We start from the raw sequence: 19,517 nt of genomic DNA on the forward strand, positions 1-19,517 counted from the left end.
CCTCCTTGGGAGAGAGTCAAGCTCAGTCCCCGGAGACGTAGGGACCTGACTAGTGGGCTGGAATTCTTTTTTTTTTCTTTCAGTTTGCTTCTTTTTTTTATTTTTTTTTTATTTTTTTATTTTTTTTATTTTATTTTCCAGTTTAAATTTAGATAAGAATCAAGGTTGCTTCACAAGTCAGTTCCAGGTCCCTCTCCCATTTCCTCCCTTCCTCCCGTGCCCTCCCCCCCCCCCCGTTATCCCCTCATTTCTCCAGGGAGGGTGAGGCCCTCCATGGGGGTGTCCATAGTGTGTCATTTCATATAGGGCAGGGCCTAGACCCTTTCCCAAGAGTTCAGGGTGAGAGTGCACCTCACATTGTTCTATTGGAGTCCAAAGTCCGTGTGTATACTTGGGATGGGTACTGATCTGCTGCCCAAGGCTCAATAGATTCCCTAGGCCTCTTCACTGACACCCAGATTCAGGGGGTCTTGATCAGTCCCATGCTGGCTTCCCAGGCTAATGCCTGGGATTCAAGAGTTAACCTTTGTCTGGTCAGCTGTTTCTGGGGGTTAGACCAGCCCAGTCTTAATCCCTTTGATCATCAGTCCTCCCTCTCTGTTACTGGCTTTCTTGAGTTCAGCTCAGTACTTAACCAAGGGAGTCTGCCTCTTCTTCGATCAGCCACTAAATAAAGTTTCTGTTTCCCAGACTCTCTGGCCATAGGATTGTAGGCTGGCACTCCCCAGATCTATGTCTAAAATCCATATATGAGAGAGTACATGCCATGTTTCTCTTTTTGTGACTGGGTTACCTCACTCAGGATAGTTTCTTCTAGTGTCATCCATTTGCCTGCGAATCTCATGATTCCATTATTTTTTTCTGCTGAATAGTACTCCATTGTGTAGATGTACCACATTTTCTCTATCCACTCTTCAGGTGAGGGACATCTAGGTTGCTTCCACGTTCTGGCAATTACAAATAAAGCTGCTATGAACATAGTGGAACAGACATCTTTGTTGTATGAATGGGCATCTTTTGGATATATGCCTAAGAGTGGAGTTGCTGGGTCTTGTGGTAGGTTTATTCCCATTTTTCTGAGGAATCTCCACACTGATTTCCAAAGTGGCTGAACCAGTTGGCACTCCCACCAGCAATGGAGGAGTGTCCCCCTTTCACCACATCCTCTCCAGCATAAATTGTCATTGGTGTTTTTGATTTTAGCCATTCTGACAGGGGTGAGATGGTATCTGAGAGTTGTTTTGATTTGCATTTCCCGGATGGCTAAGGATGTTGAGCACTTTCTCAAGTGCCTCTCAGCCATTTTAGACTCCTCTATTGAAAACTCTCTATTTAGTTCTGCAGCCCACTTTTTAATAGGGTCCTTTGGTGTTTTGAAGACTTGCTTCTTGAGTTCTTTGTAAATTTTGGAGATCAACCCTCTGTCAGATGTGGGATTAGTGAATATTTTTTCCCATTCTGTGGGCTGCCTTTTTGTCTTGCTGACTGTGTCCTTTGCCTTACAGAAGCTTCTCAGTTTCAGTAGGTCCCATTTATTAATTGTTGATCTTACTGCCTGTGCTACTGGTGTTATGTTCAGGAAGCTGTCTCCTGTACCAATTCGTTCAAGGGTACCACCCACTTTCTCTTCTAAGAGGTTCAGTGTGGCTGGATTTATGTTGAGGTCTTTGATCCATTTGGACTTAAGTTTTGTGCATGGCGATAGACATGGATCGATCTGCATTCTTCTACATGCCAGTCTCCAATTATGCCAGCACCATTTGTTGAAGATGCTTTCTTTATTCCATTGTATATTTTTAGCTTCTTTGTCAAAGATCAGATGTTCGTACGTGTGTGGGTTAATACCCGGGTTTTCAATTCGATTCCATTGGTCTACCTGTCTATTTTTGTGTGGGCTGGAATTCTAAGACAGAAATTGAGACCAGCATGGCCAACAGTCTTCCAGATATAGAGTGCCTCTGAAACATTTTATAGTATATATGAGAAGTAAAGCACCATTTCTTAAAATTAAAAAAAACAAGTTTAAGATCACTAACAAAAGAGTACAAAAATATCATAGGAGAAGGAGTCATTTCTCAGTGATTATATGTTGGATTTTTGTAGTAAAATTAACCCTGAGATAACAGAACAGTGACTGTATGGTGCTGTTATCCTGTTTCCTAATCTGTGAACTGCCTCACAACCCACAGACAACACCTTTACAGACTGCACAAGTGTCTAGCCACACAGGATCGAAAGAGGACTCAGACACTAGAGAAATTGTATTAAGAAATGTGTGAAATTTTCTCTAAATTACTGTATGTAATACAATTCACACAAAAAATATAGATCATTGTTTGTGTTAGAGCCTTACATGTTTCAGGAAATACGTCAACACTGAGAGAAATTAAATCTCATGAATTTAGTAACACTTTACTAAATTGACACATTTTACCAATTTACACTTAAAATGTTGGGGCCCCAACCTAGGTTCTCTCTTTACCTTACCAAAGATGTGTTTTCATAATCATGAAGCGGTTGAATCTTAAAGAAAATGGGTGTTAGATAGCATATGGGCAAGCAACAATTATGAACTCCAAGAAACTGAAGCAGAAAGAAGCCATGTTTATTTTTACACATAGCAAGCCTTTTTATTTTTAATGAAATCCTTATTCTGGGCTAGGGAACCAAGGATTTTAATGGGACTTCTATGTGGTATCTGTGATATTACATATATTAAATTACACTCAATGTGATAATGTTAAAATCTAGAAGATACTGATCAAAATTTTCCTTCTCATCATTTGAACAATTCATTCAGTTGTAGACCACTGGTTTTGATTAACAAATTGAGAGTACTGGAAATAGGAGAAAAAATAAGCTTACTTTTTTATTGCTCCTGAAAAAAATCTTCTGTTTATAGAAAACATCTAATAGAAAGAAAACTTACTTCAACAAAAATATAATTTTTCCATAACTACAATTTAAATACAACTAGCTAAGAATGTGCATTATACTCATGTAACAATTTCTTCCTGATAAATTTACATGCATTTAAGCAAATAATTGAAGGGTGATGCTCTGTAATGATTTCTAAAATGCTACACCTAACAGAAGAAAAGAAAGATGAGGCAGTGATGGGGGATGTCCTTCTGTATGTAAGTTTCTTTTATTAGTTGATGAATAAAGCTAGTTCAGCCAATGGACAGACAGTATTTAGCTAGGCAGGAAATCCAAACAGGGATACAGAAAAGTATTAGGCAGAGTCACAGAGATGCCATGTAGAAACCAGGAGGATAGGATGCACCAGGCATTCTCTCGTAAGATAAGATGATGTACTAATACATAGGCTTATAGAAATGGGTTAATAATTAAGACAGAGCTAGCCAATAAGAAGCCCTAGACATTGGCCCACAGTTTACAGTTAATATAAGTCTCTATGTGCTTATTTGGGGGCTGAAACGCAATGGGCCTAGATGGGAAAGAAAACCCCAGTTAAAAAGCAGTGGCAGTGGGAACAAATTTATTTGTGACTAAATCTACAAAAAGCTGATATCATAGTTGATAGCACGATGGAGGGGGGAAGGGAAGAATCCAACTGCCTCTGGGGCTTGCTCTTGTTCTCACATCATCAATGCCTTAGAGTTAATAACTGACGAACAGAAAGAAAAAAAAAGGCACAAAGCTTTACACCTTATTTAAATGATGAAACCAATAAAAATATTTTACTTTTCATATGTTAATGTTCAACCCTTGTGGGAAACTACAGTGAAATGGCAATACTATGACTTTGCATAACTAAAACAGGTTAACATGTTTAAGTTTTGTGGAGGTTTTGATGTTTTCTTTTGGCTTAAAAGAGAGGTGATCCCAGGAGAGAAGCAAAAAAGTGGAGAGAGAGAGAGAGAGAGAGAGAGAGAGAGAGAGAGAGAGAGAGAGAAGAGAGAGAGAGAGGGAGAGGGAGAGAGAGAGGAGAGTAATTAAAAGAGTGTTATAGCTTGAGTCGAACTGTTCCCCTTCCTAACCATTCTGAGTTTGAACATTTGGTTCCCAGCTGGTAGGACTGTTTGGGAGGCTATTTAGACTTAGCTTGAGGATAGAGGACAATAAGGCAGGCCTTGAAGGCTGTTCCCTACTCTCAACTCCAGGCTAGTTGTCTGCTTCTTGATCCACCATGATGTGAAGAAACCACAAGTTACTGCTACCTTGGGAATTGGCATGATAACATGCCTAACCCACCAGGGTGCACTGTATTCACTGAAATCATAAACCAAAATAAATCCTCCCTCCTTGCATTATTTCTGCCAGGGAGTTTATCACATTAAGGAGAAGAAAGCTAATGCAAAATAAGAGGTACAATGGAGAGCCCAGTTGAAAGAGGAAGAATAAAAGCATGCAAGGAGATAAATGGAATTTTTCATTCTAATTAACTTCCCTCTTAGGGAGTCTGAGAACAAAGATTAAGGATTAGCCACCTGCCGCTATCAATAGCCTGTGAGCACTGTTCAGGTAAAATACTCTGACAGTCCTATAAATTTAACAAAAAGACACTGACACATTGAAAATATAGGAAGTTGAATATCCACACAAACTAATTACAGTAATCCAACAATTAAAAACTTGATAGCTTTCAGGAGTTTTGTCCATATATTGATTTCTGGGAATATCTACATTTTTTCTTGGGTCAGGATAATGCATTATTTTTTATCATTTTTTATTTTAATTTTAAATAGCTTGTTTTACATGTCAATCCCAGTTCCCTCTCTCTCCCCTCCTCCCGCACTCCCCTTCCCCCCCCACCCTCCCACCCTATTGCCAAATCCTTCCACATAGGGGATATCTAGAGTCTGTCATTTTACTCTGGGTAGGGTCCAGGCACTCCCCTAAGAGTCCAGGCTGAGAGAGCATCCCTCTTTGTGCTATGGACACACGATGTCTGTTTGTATTCCAGGGATAGACACTGATCCACTGCTCAGGGCCCCATAGGTTGCCCAGGCCTTCTCGCTGACACTCACATTTGGGGGGGTCCAGATCAGTCCCATGCTGGCCTCCCCACTGTCGGTCTGGGGTCCAAGAGCTCTCCCCTGTTCAGATCAGCTGTCTCTGCTGGTTTTGCTAGCCCATTCTTTGCCAATTTGCTCATCACTCCTCTCTCTCTGTCACTGGGTTCCTTGGGTTCAGTTCAGTGATGGCTCAGCCATTAAAGGCTAGGCTCACAACCAAAAATATAAGGGTAATGCATTATATTCTATGCTAATCTATAAATACTAATGATTAGTTCATTAGAAATGGTCAATATATACATTGTTCTAACATCCAGAAATCTATTTTTATCTACAAAATTGAGGTCAAGTATTCATATTTAAATTATTAGTCATTATAGCAATGAAAAGATATAATAAAATAATCTTAATATCCTATCATAATTTCCAATATGTAATGCTCTTATAAGAGATAGAATTTTATAAAGATTCTAATTTTGTGGCACATAAGAATTATTCATTCATAATAGAAATTGAATTGTGGGGCTATTCCACTTCACCAAAATTCAAAATATGAACGTGAATTCAAATAGTAACCCTCCCTGTTTTTGATCAGTATTGGAAAGGCACTATTCCCAAACAAAAATTAAAGGCCAAATGAATGAGTGGCCTTGAATTTGCTCTCTGCTTTTTAGGGTTTCACAATGTTGAGGCTGACAATGAGAAACAGGTGAAAGTTAGGCACAGGAATCCAGGACATAAGCTTTCCCAAGAAGACGAAAAAGAAATATTTCCCCTAACAAACTATCTTCATATCCTTAAATTGTAAACTTCCTGTGGTCAAACATACCCAAATAACAATTATGAGTAGTCAAAAATCATTACCTTATCTCACAGAGGCCCTTGGTTTTACCCTGTTAATATTTTCTTATTTATTTTCAAGCCCTTCATCTGTTCTTTATTGAAATCCCAATCTCTTGTCATTTTCTTAACATTCTGCCCTTTTCCTGCCAAACACCACTCCTTACTCCAGTATCTAAGTCTTCAGCAGGAAATAATATCTTGTTAATACATATCTGAACACAAATTACCTACTGCCATGCCAAAACCAAGGTGAGCCTAACTCTATTTATAAAATAAAAGGCTTTTCCTCTCTAAGAAAATTTCAAATGTCACCAAACACCTCAGAAAGTGCAGGGATAGAAAAAAATCAAATTCCATAGACAAATGTTTCCCCTCTATTTGTAAAAGTGTTTTATTGCCTCAGTCAAAGCGTCCACCAAGAACAAGCTTGAATTGTAGTTTCTATTTCACTCCTGAAAGATAATTACCTTAGACTTATAAAAGCCACAGCAATGCTCACATACAGGTAGAGCCAAGTGTCATGTCATTCTCCTGAAAATGATATTTATATTTGATTTTCAGAGAAGATTTAAACAGCAAATAACATTGTTCATTTGCAAATAAATTTGAATCTCATGCATAAAATGAACAAATGCATTTTCAAAAAGGGATGAGAAGTCTGGAAACTTTACATCATGTGGTTTATGTTGATCCCTGGAACAACACTAGACTGGATTATCAAGCATGATTTTTGAAAATGTAAATAATAAAACAGTGTCTGTACATGACAAATAGGTTTTAGTGATAGTAAAGTCCTATTAACATCATTTAAAAATATTTTTTTCAAATTCCCTGTGATATCTTTCAAGCAAGGTGATGTTCAATATATGAATTAGCATTAATCTGATCTAACAATCTAACTATAGACTCCATATTTCACAATTGAAGGCTCAATTTCTTTGTTAGTGACCAGAATAAAGTCATAGATGAAACCAGACAGGAAAAGTACACACTTGATAGGGCAAAGAACACAGAAGGAGTACATTAAAACAGATGGGCGGCAGAACTTGACCCTATTTCTCCTTACTCTGATTTTGGCTCTATGTGCTCAAAAAATCGTTAATCTACTAAAATCTCATTTTCCTCATCTGAAATGGAAATAATGATGGATGAGCATCCAACTCATGGGGTCATTTGAGATTCAAATGAAAAAAGGGGTCATGAAGTATGATTCAAATGGTGTTCGACATTTGCCATGAATAAAAGTCTAAATTAAACTTTTAAATATTCAATCACCTCACTATAAGCTGAGAGTGAGCACATTATAAAAAGCTAGAAGACTCATCTGGGTGGCTAAACATTGTCCAACATTGGTATTTAATTGATGTAAAACTAATGAGGATGGTTATAAAATCGGAATATATAGTATAGCTGCTATTTTTCCTAAAAGGTACTCTTACAGAAAGAAATGCTTCAAGGGAAAAGCACCCGTGATATCAATGAAAGGATCCCAATATTGGGCCATGCAAAAACATCTTTAATAAATAGAAGCATGTAAATGTCAAGCTCATAACAGGAAAGAAATTATTGTCTTCAGATAACTGTTGTTCATTGTTTGGAAGAGGTCAGATATGCACTGTGTAGTTTCAAAGAACAAATGGATGATCAATGTGCAAAGTTCATAGAGCATCTTTTGATTCAAGGTAAAATTATTTACAATTAAGAGAATGAAATGTAAACCTATCCAAAATATTCATCTACTGGTCTTACTTCAGCTCCCATAAGATGTAAATACATTAGCATTCTTGGGTTTCTATTGCCCCTTTTGTTCCCATAATTCCTTCCATTACTTAACGCCATCTGCTTTTCATATTGCTCTGAAGCCCAGTATGCTTTCTGAGAGTTTCCAGAAAACTCTCTTCACCACCCTTACAAAGGTCAATCAATTTCGTAATTGTGTTAACCTCATAGGTATTTTATGAGTTAAGAATGGGTAATGAGACTCATCTTCTAAGTTTATTCAGATCCCTATTTCGTAATAAAAACAAGCACTCAACACATTTCAATGTAACACTATTGATCTTTTTAATAAGCTTCTTGGGGCACTCTGGCTTTGTATCTCTATATCTAGTCAAACACCTCATCAACAATAAACGTTCACTGTGTGAAGAATGGTAGTGGAAGGGAAAGTCATGTAACATTAAAGTCACCATTTAAGGTGAATGGTTAGAAAGGAGCATTTAGTGCACTCACTTTGTGCGGCCACCACCTCCACTACTCCCAAAATCTTCCTACCATTGAAGTAATGTCCTGTTTCCCATTACACAGTCTCTTCATTCATTGCTTCCCACCTTTTTATGTTCATCAGTGTGTACTGTCTTCCCCCAAGGATTTGTCTATTCTAGATTGTTCATTCAAATGCAATCATATACTATGTGACATTTGTGTCTGGATTTTTTTACTATATCATTCCAAAAGATTCATCTGTGTTCCAGCTTGATCTGTTCTTCACTTGTTTATGGGTGAATAAAACTCCACTGTGCCTACCTACTACAATTTGTTTATCCATTTTTCTGTTAATGGATGGACAGCCAGTTTTCCAAGTTTTGGATTTCATGACTACTGCTGTTATGAGTACATGTGTATATATGCCTATATGATTCGTAAATAGTTTTTTATTCTCTGGGCTATACATCTAATAGTTATAATTCTATGGTTATGTTTTTGAGAGACTTCAAAATGTTTTTCACAATGACTAAATCATTTTTTCTTTTTTTCCTTTTTCATTTAAATTAGAAACAATCTTGTTTTAAATGTCAATCCCAGTTACCTCTCCCTCCTGCCCTCCCATGAACCCACTGACCCCCTATCCCATCGCTTTTCTGCTCCCCAGGGAGGGTGAGGCCTTCCATGGGGAATCTTCAAAATTTATCATATCATTTGGTAGCAGGACCTAGGCCCTCCCCCGTGTGTCTAGGCTAAGAGAGTATCCCTCCATGGGAAATGGGCACCCAAAGTCTATTTGTATATTAGGGATAAATACTGATCCACTACCAGAGGCCCCATAGATTGTTTCTCCAAGAACCAACTCTTTGTTACATTGATTCTTTGTAGTCTTTTCCTAGTTTCTACTTTATTGATTTCAGCCCTCAATTTGATTATTTCCTGGCATCTATTCCTCCCGGGTAAGTTTGCTCTTTTTGTTCTAGAGCTTTCAGTTGTGCTTTTAATTCCCTAGTGTGACTGGATTTTGGGAGCCCATTCAACATAGAGGGATATCCTCTCAGCCTAAACACGGGGAACAGCCTCCAAAACAATACAAAGAAACCCTGTCTTTAAAAAAAACAGCCATACACTCTTCAACAAAAAAACGTCAGCATCAGACATGAGAAACTCTCTTTCATGTTGTTGGTTATGGTTAGCCAACAGACTCACAAACATTAGAGGCTAATGCTGTTGCTATTGGTTACTCCCCTAGAGGTGAAAGGTGAGTATTGCTGAAGATATCATGTACTTCAGTCAGAGAAGCCAGAGGACCAGACCTGGATGCACCCTAAAAGCCTCCTCTTTGATGACTAGCTTTCATGATACCAGAAAGATCCATAGATGATTACGTGGAAGGGAAGAAACCAATAGTCCTTCCCAACTAGATTGTGGGTTTTTTAAAGTGTTTTCACTGCTATTACATGTATATTATTTATTTTTGTGTGTGCATTGAAAGACCCCAGGCGGGGGACTTTCACGGGAGGGAGACCCGAACCCAAGGAACAACGAGACCACGAGCTTGGATGCAACAGCAAGAGGCTTTATTTACACACGGGTACCCGGGCGTCTCAGTCTTGGGGGGCTGAGCGCGCCGAGCTGGGGACTCGGGGGTTCTTTTATAGCAAAAAGCGCAGTACAGAAGCGAGAAGCCTAGTTACAGGTCCCTGATTGGGCAATTTAAATGAGGCTGGGGCTCAGAATCGAGGGCAATTGAGGTTTTGCTTGGAACTCAAGTCTCGGCCTTGGCCCTATCTGAGGAACAATAGGTTTCTGTGTGGCTATGCAGACAGTAGACACCTGTGTCCCTGCCTGGACAGAGTTCCCTTCTGATAGTAGTGACTATTCAGCCATGAAGACCTTGAGCTGAGCTCCCTTCTGATAAAAAAATGACTATTCAGCTGAGCTGTGGGGGAAACGGAATTTTCCATAAGCCTCAGCTGCCTCCGTGTAGGCTGGGCCGGGGTCTTTCACATATTATACTTGGGAGTATATATGTTGCCAGTATATGTGTGAAGGACAGAAAATAACTTGAGGATTATTCTTTCCTTCCACAGTGTGGCTCAAGGGATGGAACTCAAGTCAACCTTGGCACCAAACACCTTTAGCCACTGAGCCGTCTTGTTGGCCCTAGATTTTTCATTTCTACTTGTTTGCATGCTTGTCTGTGTTTGCTGATTTTTTTATTGGTTTGTTTGTTTTGCTTCATTGCAAAAAGCTTTCTTTGACATAGATGTATAAATTTGTTTAAGCATTCACCAAATGAAGAGCACCTGCATTATTATCAGTTCAGGGTTATTAGAGATAGGATATGAACATGAGGTTTTCTTTAGCTGAAAATTAGTTACGTAGTCACATGGCAATTGCATGTTTACTACTATATGAAAATGTCAAGCTGTTTTCCAGACTGGCTATACCATTTTATATTTTGAATAGCAGTATATGAGTTGGAAAGACTATTATTTTTCCTTATTTAAATTGTTTTTGCAAAAACTCAACTGGTCACTTTTAATAGTGACATGTGTCTTCTGCTAGTCTATCCTTAGCAGCAGATAATGGAACAAATTCACAGAATGGCTGGCAAATTTGGTCTGGTTACTCTTTAGAATTTAGCCAGCCAGATAGATGCCTTTTGCCCATGAATATGCAATTCAAGGTGATATTTCAGTGTGTTTTGAATTTGTATTTCTTAATGGCTAAAGACACTGAGAGCCTTTTCCTGCATCCTTTGTTACATTTGTGTTCTCCTCTGTGAAATGCAAAATATTATTGACCCATCCGATGATGAGATTGCTTTACTTTTTATCATTGAACTTGAGAGTTCTTCATAAGTTCTGAACGCTAGATCATTGTCAGATATGTAGTCTGTAAACAGCTTGTCTTTTCATCCACTTAACACAATCTTTTATTTTCAGTTTTGGATTTTGATCAGGTTACAATTTATCAGTTTTCCTTTCATGAACTGAGCTGTTGGTTTGAATTTAAGAACTGTTTGCTAGCCCTGAACCCAGGGTTTTGTAAAGCTTTTATAGTTTTATACTTTCCACTTTGAAGTCCATGATCTGTTTTGAGTTAATTTTTATGTAAGATGGGAGGTTAGGTTGAAATTCATTCTTTTGCCTATGAATATCCAATTACTTCAGCGCCATATGTCAAAAGTGCTATCTTTACTTCTCTAAACTGCTTTTGCACCTTTATAAAAAAAATCAGCTGGTGGCTTTTTAATGGTGACATGGGTATCCTATGAGTCTGTCCTTAGCAGCAGATAACTGACAGCAATCAAGAGTATGGCAGTGACCCAGTCAGCACAGATGTCTCCATGAAAACATGAATGCTAAAAAAAGAAGGGAAGTTATTACCAGCTGCTTGTGTCTTTAGCAAAGTTGCAATACAGAGAGACAGACTTCCAGCACAGCTGCTGTTAAGCTTCAGCACTGAGCAGGGACTGCTCTGACTCCATCTTGCTCATGGCTAGCCTCCTTTCAATAGGCATTAGACACTGGATCCTTTCATCAGCAAGTCATTTAAATGTCACTGCCACACCCAGACACCTTCATAAAGGTTTGCAGTTTCTATCTTACATTTCACTTTAACTCACTTTCTCCTCCCAACTCTATTTAAAACAAGGAAAAGATGCAACTAAGAATGACTCTCTCTTTTTTAAATTAATTTTTATTTAAATTAAAAACAATTTATTTTACATTCCAATCCCAATTCCCTCTCCCTCCCATCCTCCCATTCCTCCCAACCCCCTACCAGCCTCCCATCCCACCCCATCCACTCCTCAGAGAGGATGAGGCCTCCCATGGGGATCATCAAAATCTGTCACATTATTTGGGGCAGGACCTAGGCCCTCCTCCATGTATCTAGGCTGAGAAAGTATCCCTCCATAGGGAATGGGCTCCCAAAACCCATTCATGCACCAGGAATAAATACTGGTTCCACTGCCAGAGGACCCCCAACTTACATCCACATTCAGGGTACCTGGTTCCATCTAATACAGGTTCTCAAGCTATCAGACAGGGGTCTGTAAGCTCCCTCTTACTCAGGTCAGCTGTTTATGTGAGTTTCCCCAGCATGATCTTGACCCTTTTGCTCATCACTCCTCCCTCTCTACAACTAGATTCCAGGAGTTCTTAGTGTTTAGCTGTGAATCTCTGCTTCTGCTTCCATCAGCTCTATGATGACAGTTAAGGCAGTCATCAATCTCATTATAGGGGAAGGACATTTAAGGTAGCCTCTCCCCTATTGCTTAGATTCTTAGTTGGGGGGTCATCCTTGTAGATCTCTGGACATTTCCCTAGTGCCAGATTTTTCATTAAACCCATAATGGCTCCCTCTAATAAGGTATCTCTTTTCTTGCTCTCCTCTGTTCTTCTCCCAACTTGATCTTCCTGATCCCTCATCGCTCATGTTCTGCTCCCCTCTTCCCTTCTCTCCTCCTCTTTCTCCTAATTCTCCCCCCCCCCCGTGTTCCCAATTTCCCAATTTACTCCGGAAATCTTGTCCCTTTCCCCTTCTGGGGTGGAGGGGTCCATGTATGTTTCTCTTAGGGTCCTCCTTGTTTCCCAGCTTCTCTGTGGTTGTGGGTTATAGGCTGGTTATCCTTTGCTCTGTGTCTAATATCCACTTATGAGTAAGTAAACACCATGTTTACCCAAAGGAGGTACATTCATACCACAAGGACATCTGTTCAACTATGTTCAAAGCAGTATTAGTTGTAATAGCCAGAACCTGGAAGCAACCTAGATGCCCCTCAACTGAAGAATGAATAAAGAAAATGTGATAATTTACACAATGGAGTGCTACTTAGTGGGGGAGGGGGGAGGAACAATGACATCTTGATATTCACAGGCAAATGGATGGAACTAGAATAATCCATCTTGAGAGGGGCTCTCTCCTTTAAATATAGGCACTGCTCTCACGTTTTGTTCAGTATCATACAGGATATTCTTCCTATATTCTTTATCATGTGTCATTAACTGTTTACCTGGAATATAAATGATGCTTCTTACTCATCCTGTTAGTGAAAAGAAACCTTAGATACTTTCCAGTCAATGAAGTCTATCACTGAAAACGATTTGCTCCCCAGTCACTTTTAAAGAAGAACCTGTCTTAACATCAACTGGCAAACTTAAAATAGTGGAGAGACTACATTAATAGCCCCTCTTTGATGATAAGGTTGATGACTACCTTATATGCCATCCTAGAACCTTCATCCAGTGATTGATGAAAGCAGAGACAGATACCCACAGCTAAACACTGAACTGAACTCCTGGAACCTAGTGACAGAGATGGAAGAGTGATGAGCAAAGGGGTCAAGACCATGATGGGGAAACCCACAAAGACAGCTAACTGGATAAGGGGGATCTCTTGAATCCCAGACTGATGGCTGAGAGGCCAACAGGGGACTGGTCCAGACTCCATGAATGTAGTGTCACAGAAATCACTGGGGCCTTGGGTAGTAGATCAGTGTTTACCATGGTTTATGAATGATCTTTGGGAGCCCATTCCAAATAGAGGGATGCTCTCTCAGCCTGGACACATGGGGAAGGGCCTAGGTCCTGCCCTAGATGAAATGACAGACTTTGGAGATTCTGACCAAGGAGGGCCTCACCCTCCATGGGGAATGATGTGGGGATCGGGTGGGGGGTTTGGGGGGCTAGTGGAGGGACAAGGGAGGAGGGGTGGGAGAGGGAGCTAGGATTGACATGTGAAGGATTCATGTTTCTAATTTAAATAAAAACATATATTGAGGGAAAAGAAGAAGAAAAACCTGTCATGAAAAGGAAACCCTGTAATGCCTATTAATCAGGAGCTGACAGACAATCTGATTCTCCTGGACCTCAAAAGTTGACCACAACCACCAGTTCTGGTCCACAGTCCAGTGCCCTAGTCTGCAGAGTCATAGCCTTATCTGCATGGCTGATTATCTGCAACCCCACTTCTCTCTCTCCCTGGTCTGATTTCCTTCTGTGCTATTCCTGGTTTCTCTGAGACTCACATGCGATTTTACTTCATTGACTCACAAAGTCTTGATTTCCTTCTTGCTACAAATTGCCTTCATTTGCATTTAGATTATTCAATTGCTCTGAATGGGTCCCCTCCCTACCAGAAGCTCTTCTCCACTGGCAACCCTATGAATGAAACCAGCAACTCCTGCTTCCATCCCAGACCTCAGCCACACATCCTGCTGCCAAGGCAATGATGAAAATGTTTCAAGGAGATTCACATCTGCTTTAGGAGTTGGAGTTATTTTAAACCCCTCAGGAGACCTTTTTCTTGATGTTCTCTGCCTTGCTCTAATTCATTCTTAGTGGGGAGACTTGTGTCATAACACAAGACATCCTTCCACCATGTTTTAGCAGTGATGGGGGCTGCTGTGCCTTGGCAAACAGGGAACAGAAACTCACTTCCCCTCTCTGTATTTCTTTTTCTGTGTAGTAAGTGCTTCTGGACAGAGTTTGGTTCTCAAGGAAGTTTTTGCTTAGTTAATAGGTGAGTAGACCTTGAGAAGACTTTGTGGTGTTCAGCATCTACCAGCACTTTTCTGTGCTAACAAAACTCCCAATGTCTTCACCAGCATTCTCCTCCTTTTATACCTCATTACCTTTTAAATTATTTTTTAGTGACTTAGCTTTCTGTTGCTGCAGTAAAACACCTGAAAAAAATCAACTAAAAAGGAGAGAATATTTATTCAACTGATGGTTTCAGAGGTTCAGGCTTATGATTGATTGATCATTGCTTTAGGGCCTGAGGGCAACATGCAGAGAAGCTGCTCAAATTCATGGCAGTGAGAAAGCAAAGAGCAAGAAGGGGCTAATGTCTCAAAGTCCTTTCTAATGCATGCCTCAAATGATCTAACTTCCTTCTATCAAACTTCTCTGTCTGAAGTTTCACTGCTTCCCAATAGTGCCCTGGGCTGGAGACCAGGTCTTTGACAAGAAACCTTTGAAGGATGTATAAGATCCCCACCAAAGATCCCACTCCACATAGAGGGATACTCTCTCAGCCTAGACACATGGGAGAGGGTCTAGGACCTCCTCCAAATGATATAACAGACTTTCAAGATCCCCTGTGGAAGGCCTCACCCTCCCTGGGGAACAGAAAGAGAATGGGATAGGGGGTTGATGGGGGACAGGGGAGGAGGGAAGGGGGAGGGAACTGGCATTGACATGTAAAACAAGCTTGTTTCTAATTTAAATTTAAAAAAGAAAAAAATCCTCACCATAACACCCAGTGTCAATAGTATCAATGGAAGAAGCCACCCTTTTCTCCTATTGAGGCCTTTAGGGATTGTCTCTTTCATTTTAGTCTTCTGAGATTTATGGCCCAGATTGGATGACTTAAACAACAAAAATTTATTTTCTTGTAGTGCAGGTGGCAGGAAAGCTAAGGGCAAGGTATCCTCAAGGTTGATTCCCGGTGAGGGCCTTCTCTAGCTTGGAGAAGTCACCTTCTTTCTGTGGTTCCAGATATCCTTCCTTCTCTGTGAGTGCAGAGAGAAAATGCATTCTTATAGTGACCAGCCCCCCAGTTTAGCAGCCATTACAGTCTAACATGTGCTTGCATGACTTTGCCACTCCTGTCCTGGTCACTAAGGTCCTCCTCGTGGCAAGGAACCAATCAGGAGTTAGCTGGCAGGGCTGTACTTTAAGGCTCTGGGTGTGCTTTACGGACAGTGCACAACAGTGACATGCAGAATATAGCAACCGTCCTGGGAGGGCCTATGGGCCATAACAACCAGTTGACCAATCAACACAGGGCAGGTCTCCCAAACCTGGAAGCATACCAATCCTGAGACTGTTTCATACCCCTAGACACTCCCCTTATGCTGCCCTTTAAGATCCCTGCCTCGAGGTTGCTTGGGGTCTTTCTCCAGTCATTCGCCGAAGTGGTGGGGTGAAGGGCCCGAGCTAATGCGGTTAGCTCGTTAAACATCTACAATAAGAGACTCTTTGCTTTTGCATTGAGTCTTGGTGATTTTGGGGTTCAGAATTTGGGCACAACATTATGTCCCCTCTTCGTAAGGACTTCACTTGATCTCTCTAAGGGACACATCTCTGTATACAGTCACATTATGGATAGGGACTGCCACACAAGAATTCTGTGAGCACAAATTTCAGGCCATAAAATATTCTAGTAGGGTAAGTTTTAAAGTTCATTTTTAGATTAGCATGCAAAGCATAGGGTTTCATCGTGGCATTTTTATTCACATGTCATTAAAGCTGTTTTAAAATAAAGAAAACATTAAGATACTTTTAACAAGTATATAAGTAAAAGCAAGTGTAAGTGTATAAAAATGGAGATTAATATTAACTAGAGAAATAATAAGATAGATACACTTCTTGAATCAAATAAAATATAATAATGAATCTGTTTAACAAATATGCAAGAAAAGCACATTTAAAAGGCACACCAGAACATTCCCAAAACAATGCTTTTTTCAGAAACACTGTGAATGCATTCATTTTGACCTTTTTTCTTTTGGAGAGGAAAGAGTTTATTTGGCTTATACTTCAATAACACTGTTCATCACCAAAGAATCATTTTGAGCTTTTAAGACCAGAAAAGTAAGATAAAAATTTAGTCATTCTCTTATGCCCATGATAGGCTACCCATGTTCTAGTAAGTGGTCCTACATCCATGTACATGCAGGCAATACTATTACCAATAGACCCAGCAGGGTCTATTGTTTGATTATTTTATCTTATTCTATTTTGTATGTGTGAATATTTTGCCTGTGTGCATCTCTGCATACATTTTATGTGTCCAGTGTCTGTGTAGGACAAAAGAGGACACTGGATCCCTAGGAACTGGAGGTAGGGATCATGGTGAGTCATCATGTAGGCCCTGGGAATCAAACTTGAGACGTATTCAAAAAGTGCTCTAAACTACTGAGCCAACTCTCTAGGCTCAACAGTAAAGTTTTAAAAAGAGGAAATGAAGGGAAAATTGTTTGGGGAATATTGGAAAGTTGAAGGGAGGGAATAGAAGAGGGTATTTTATTAGATACAGTATATTTGTATATGAAAATCTCCATATTAATAAATAAAATAAATGTATTTTTAAAGTAAATCGTAAAATGGAAAGTCACCCTACTTGTTTCTTGCCATTGTCTGAAATTTAACCTATATTGAAATGAAATATCAGTATTAACAATCTATGTGGTAATGGTTTTACTTGCTTTGTTACTTTGAAAGAGTTATCTAACTTTTGATTGGGTTAGTCACAATTATGGGCCATTACTAAGTGATTAACAAACAAAAATCACATCATGGACATAAAGTCCAGCATTTACAGAGTAATAAAAGCAATATTCTAAAGATTAGGTCCTTAATGGGAAGACAGGAGACAAGCCTTGAAAACATAATAGTATCATGGTGTGTTCCAATGAGTTCAAGAATAATTTAGGCTAGGAATGTATATGTCACAATATACATATGTATATTACCATACATATAAGCTAATGTGTATAAACAATACCATATGTATATATGAAATGTTATCAACATTCCAGAATTTTCATAGCACTTAGGAGTGAATGTGAGAAGGAATTGGGATGTTATATTTGTAATCATAAAATTTGTTTAAAAATTTGTAGACTTTATGGTAAACAGCCAGATATTTTAGTAAAAATTAGAAACTTAAGTCATTTCTAACTACTTTTTTAATTCAGAAGTGTAACCCCCCTCAAAGCAGGTGTTTTTTAACCAAATATAGCTTTTGAGGGCAGCTATCTAAATTTGTTTTTATTACTCAAATAGATCATATGAAAAAGACCTGTTCCTCTCTCTCAAAAAGATTCCAAGTTAAAATATCATTCTGTTCACCTAATTCCTAACTCAATAGCAGCTTTCAAGGGAGTTTAACCACCTGACATTCTTGAAAAATTACAAAAGACACTGATAAGTGAATTCCTTTTTGAGAGGAATTTGCCAAGGTAAAGTTTGCAAAAGTCAAAGTTTAGTCAAGATTTCATTAGAGAAAACAAATACTACTGTTAAACAAGCTTCAAATATAATGAATCAAATCCAAAAATATTATTTAAAGAACAAAGGCATGTTCTGTGTCATTTTTTTAAACAAAATGCTTAAGGATGTGGAAAAAAATGACAGAATTTGGTGGCCTTACAAGTTTTCCTTACCAATTATCTTAAATATCACCAATAAAAGCTTCCTTGCTAAAAATTAAAATCTTCCTGCCCCTGCTTTTTGTGCAGCCCAAGACATCTGTGACCTCTGTTTTCAAACTTGGTGACATTTCTTTCTTTTAGACCTAGCTTTCTACTTGCTGCTTCTAAGTTGCTTTTTTTTTATGCTACTCTTTAAATGTCAGCAAATTTCAGGGTGATAAATCCCAATCTTTTCTCGCTCTGTGTAGCTCTCACTAGAAATCTCACCTACAGAATAATTTCCACCATGTCTTCTAGACCAGTGGTTCTCATATAAACATCCCCAGCTCAGTTCCCTCTTCTGATACTCAGACTCAAATTCCCAGCTTCCTTGTATATGGAATGTATTTAAAGAGATCTTCTTTCTTAATTCATACCTCCAGTTTAACAAACACGGAATAGAGTTCTCTTACAACTGCATCCTAGATGCCCATGTGGAGTCACAGTCATACCTGTGGCTAACTCAAGTAGTTTCCTAGGACTATGATAACAAATGAGCACAGACTAAGAAGCTTAAAATAACAGAACATGACTATCACAGTTTTGGATCCAGAAGCTGCAAACCGCAGGTGATGAACAGGTGTCTTCTTGGAGCACTAAAGATGAACCGATTATAGGCTTCTGTGTGTGTGTGTGTGTTGCTCTTGGAGCATTAAAGATGAACTGGTTATAGGTTTCTCTCTCTCTCTCTCTCTCTCTGTGTGTGTGTGTGTGTGTGTGTGTGTGTGTGTGTGTGTGTGTGTGTGTGTGTGTTGCTCTCTCTCTTGTAGTGTCTACTGGCAATCCATGAAACCATGGCATTTCTTAGCTTGAAGATGAATCTCTCCATCTTTTGCCCCATCACCACATGAACACATGGACACTTCCAAGCCATTCTTCCTCTTTATCACAACTAATTTTTTCAAACATACTTTCTAAAAGAACAAATGATGTCCTCTCATCTTAGAATTCTACTATGGTTTCCCACACATGTCTACTGACCTTTCAGTTATCTATAATTTGGGAGCACAAGTTCAATTTTTATTTAACTCCACAAGACCACAACAAACATCTCTTTGCTCATGTTATTTTCTTTATCCACACTTTATATAATAAAATATTTATCCTCTAAATGTTCAATTTAAGTATCTCCTTTAAGAATTTAATCTGAAGGACTCGAAAGATGGTTCAGAGGTTAAGATCACTGGATGCTCTTGTAGAGGTCCTGAGTTTAATTCCCAGCAATCATATAGTGACTCACAACCATCTAGAATGACATCTGATGATCTATTCTGACA

General features: G+C 39.2%; 1 protein-coding gene across 1 annotated transcript in view; it reads left to right on the forward strand.

Annotated features, from left to right (window-relative positions):
* Nucleotides 1–19,517, forward strand: part of Cngb3 (cyclic nucleotide gated channel subunit beta 3) — a 168,116-nt gene that overhangs the window by 62,114 nt on the left and 86,485 nt on the right. Inside the window, 1 exon segment of the mRNA XM_005066722.1 lies at nt 15,442–15,491. Coding sequence (XP_005066779.1) covers nt 15,442–15,491 — 50 coding nt within the window.

The sequence above is a fragment of the Mesocricetus auratus genome, unplaced genomic scaffold (genome assembly GCF_017639785.1).
Source record: "Mesocricetus auratus isolate SY011 unplaced genomic scaffold, BCM_Maur_2.0 Super-Scaffold_6730, whole genome shotgun sequence".
NCBI lineage: Eukaryota > Metazoa > Chordata > Mammalia > Rodentia > Cricetidae > Mesocricetus > Mesocricetus auratus.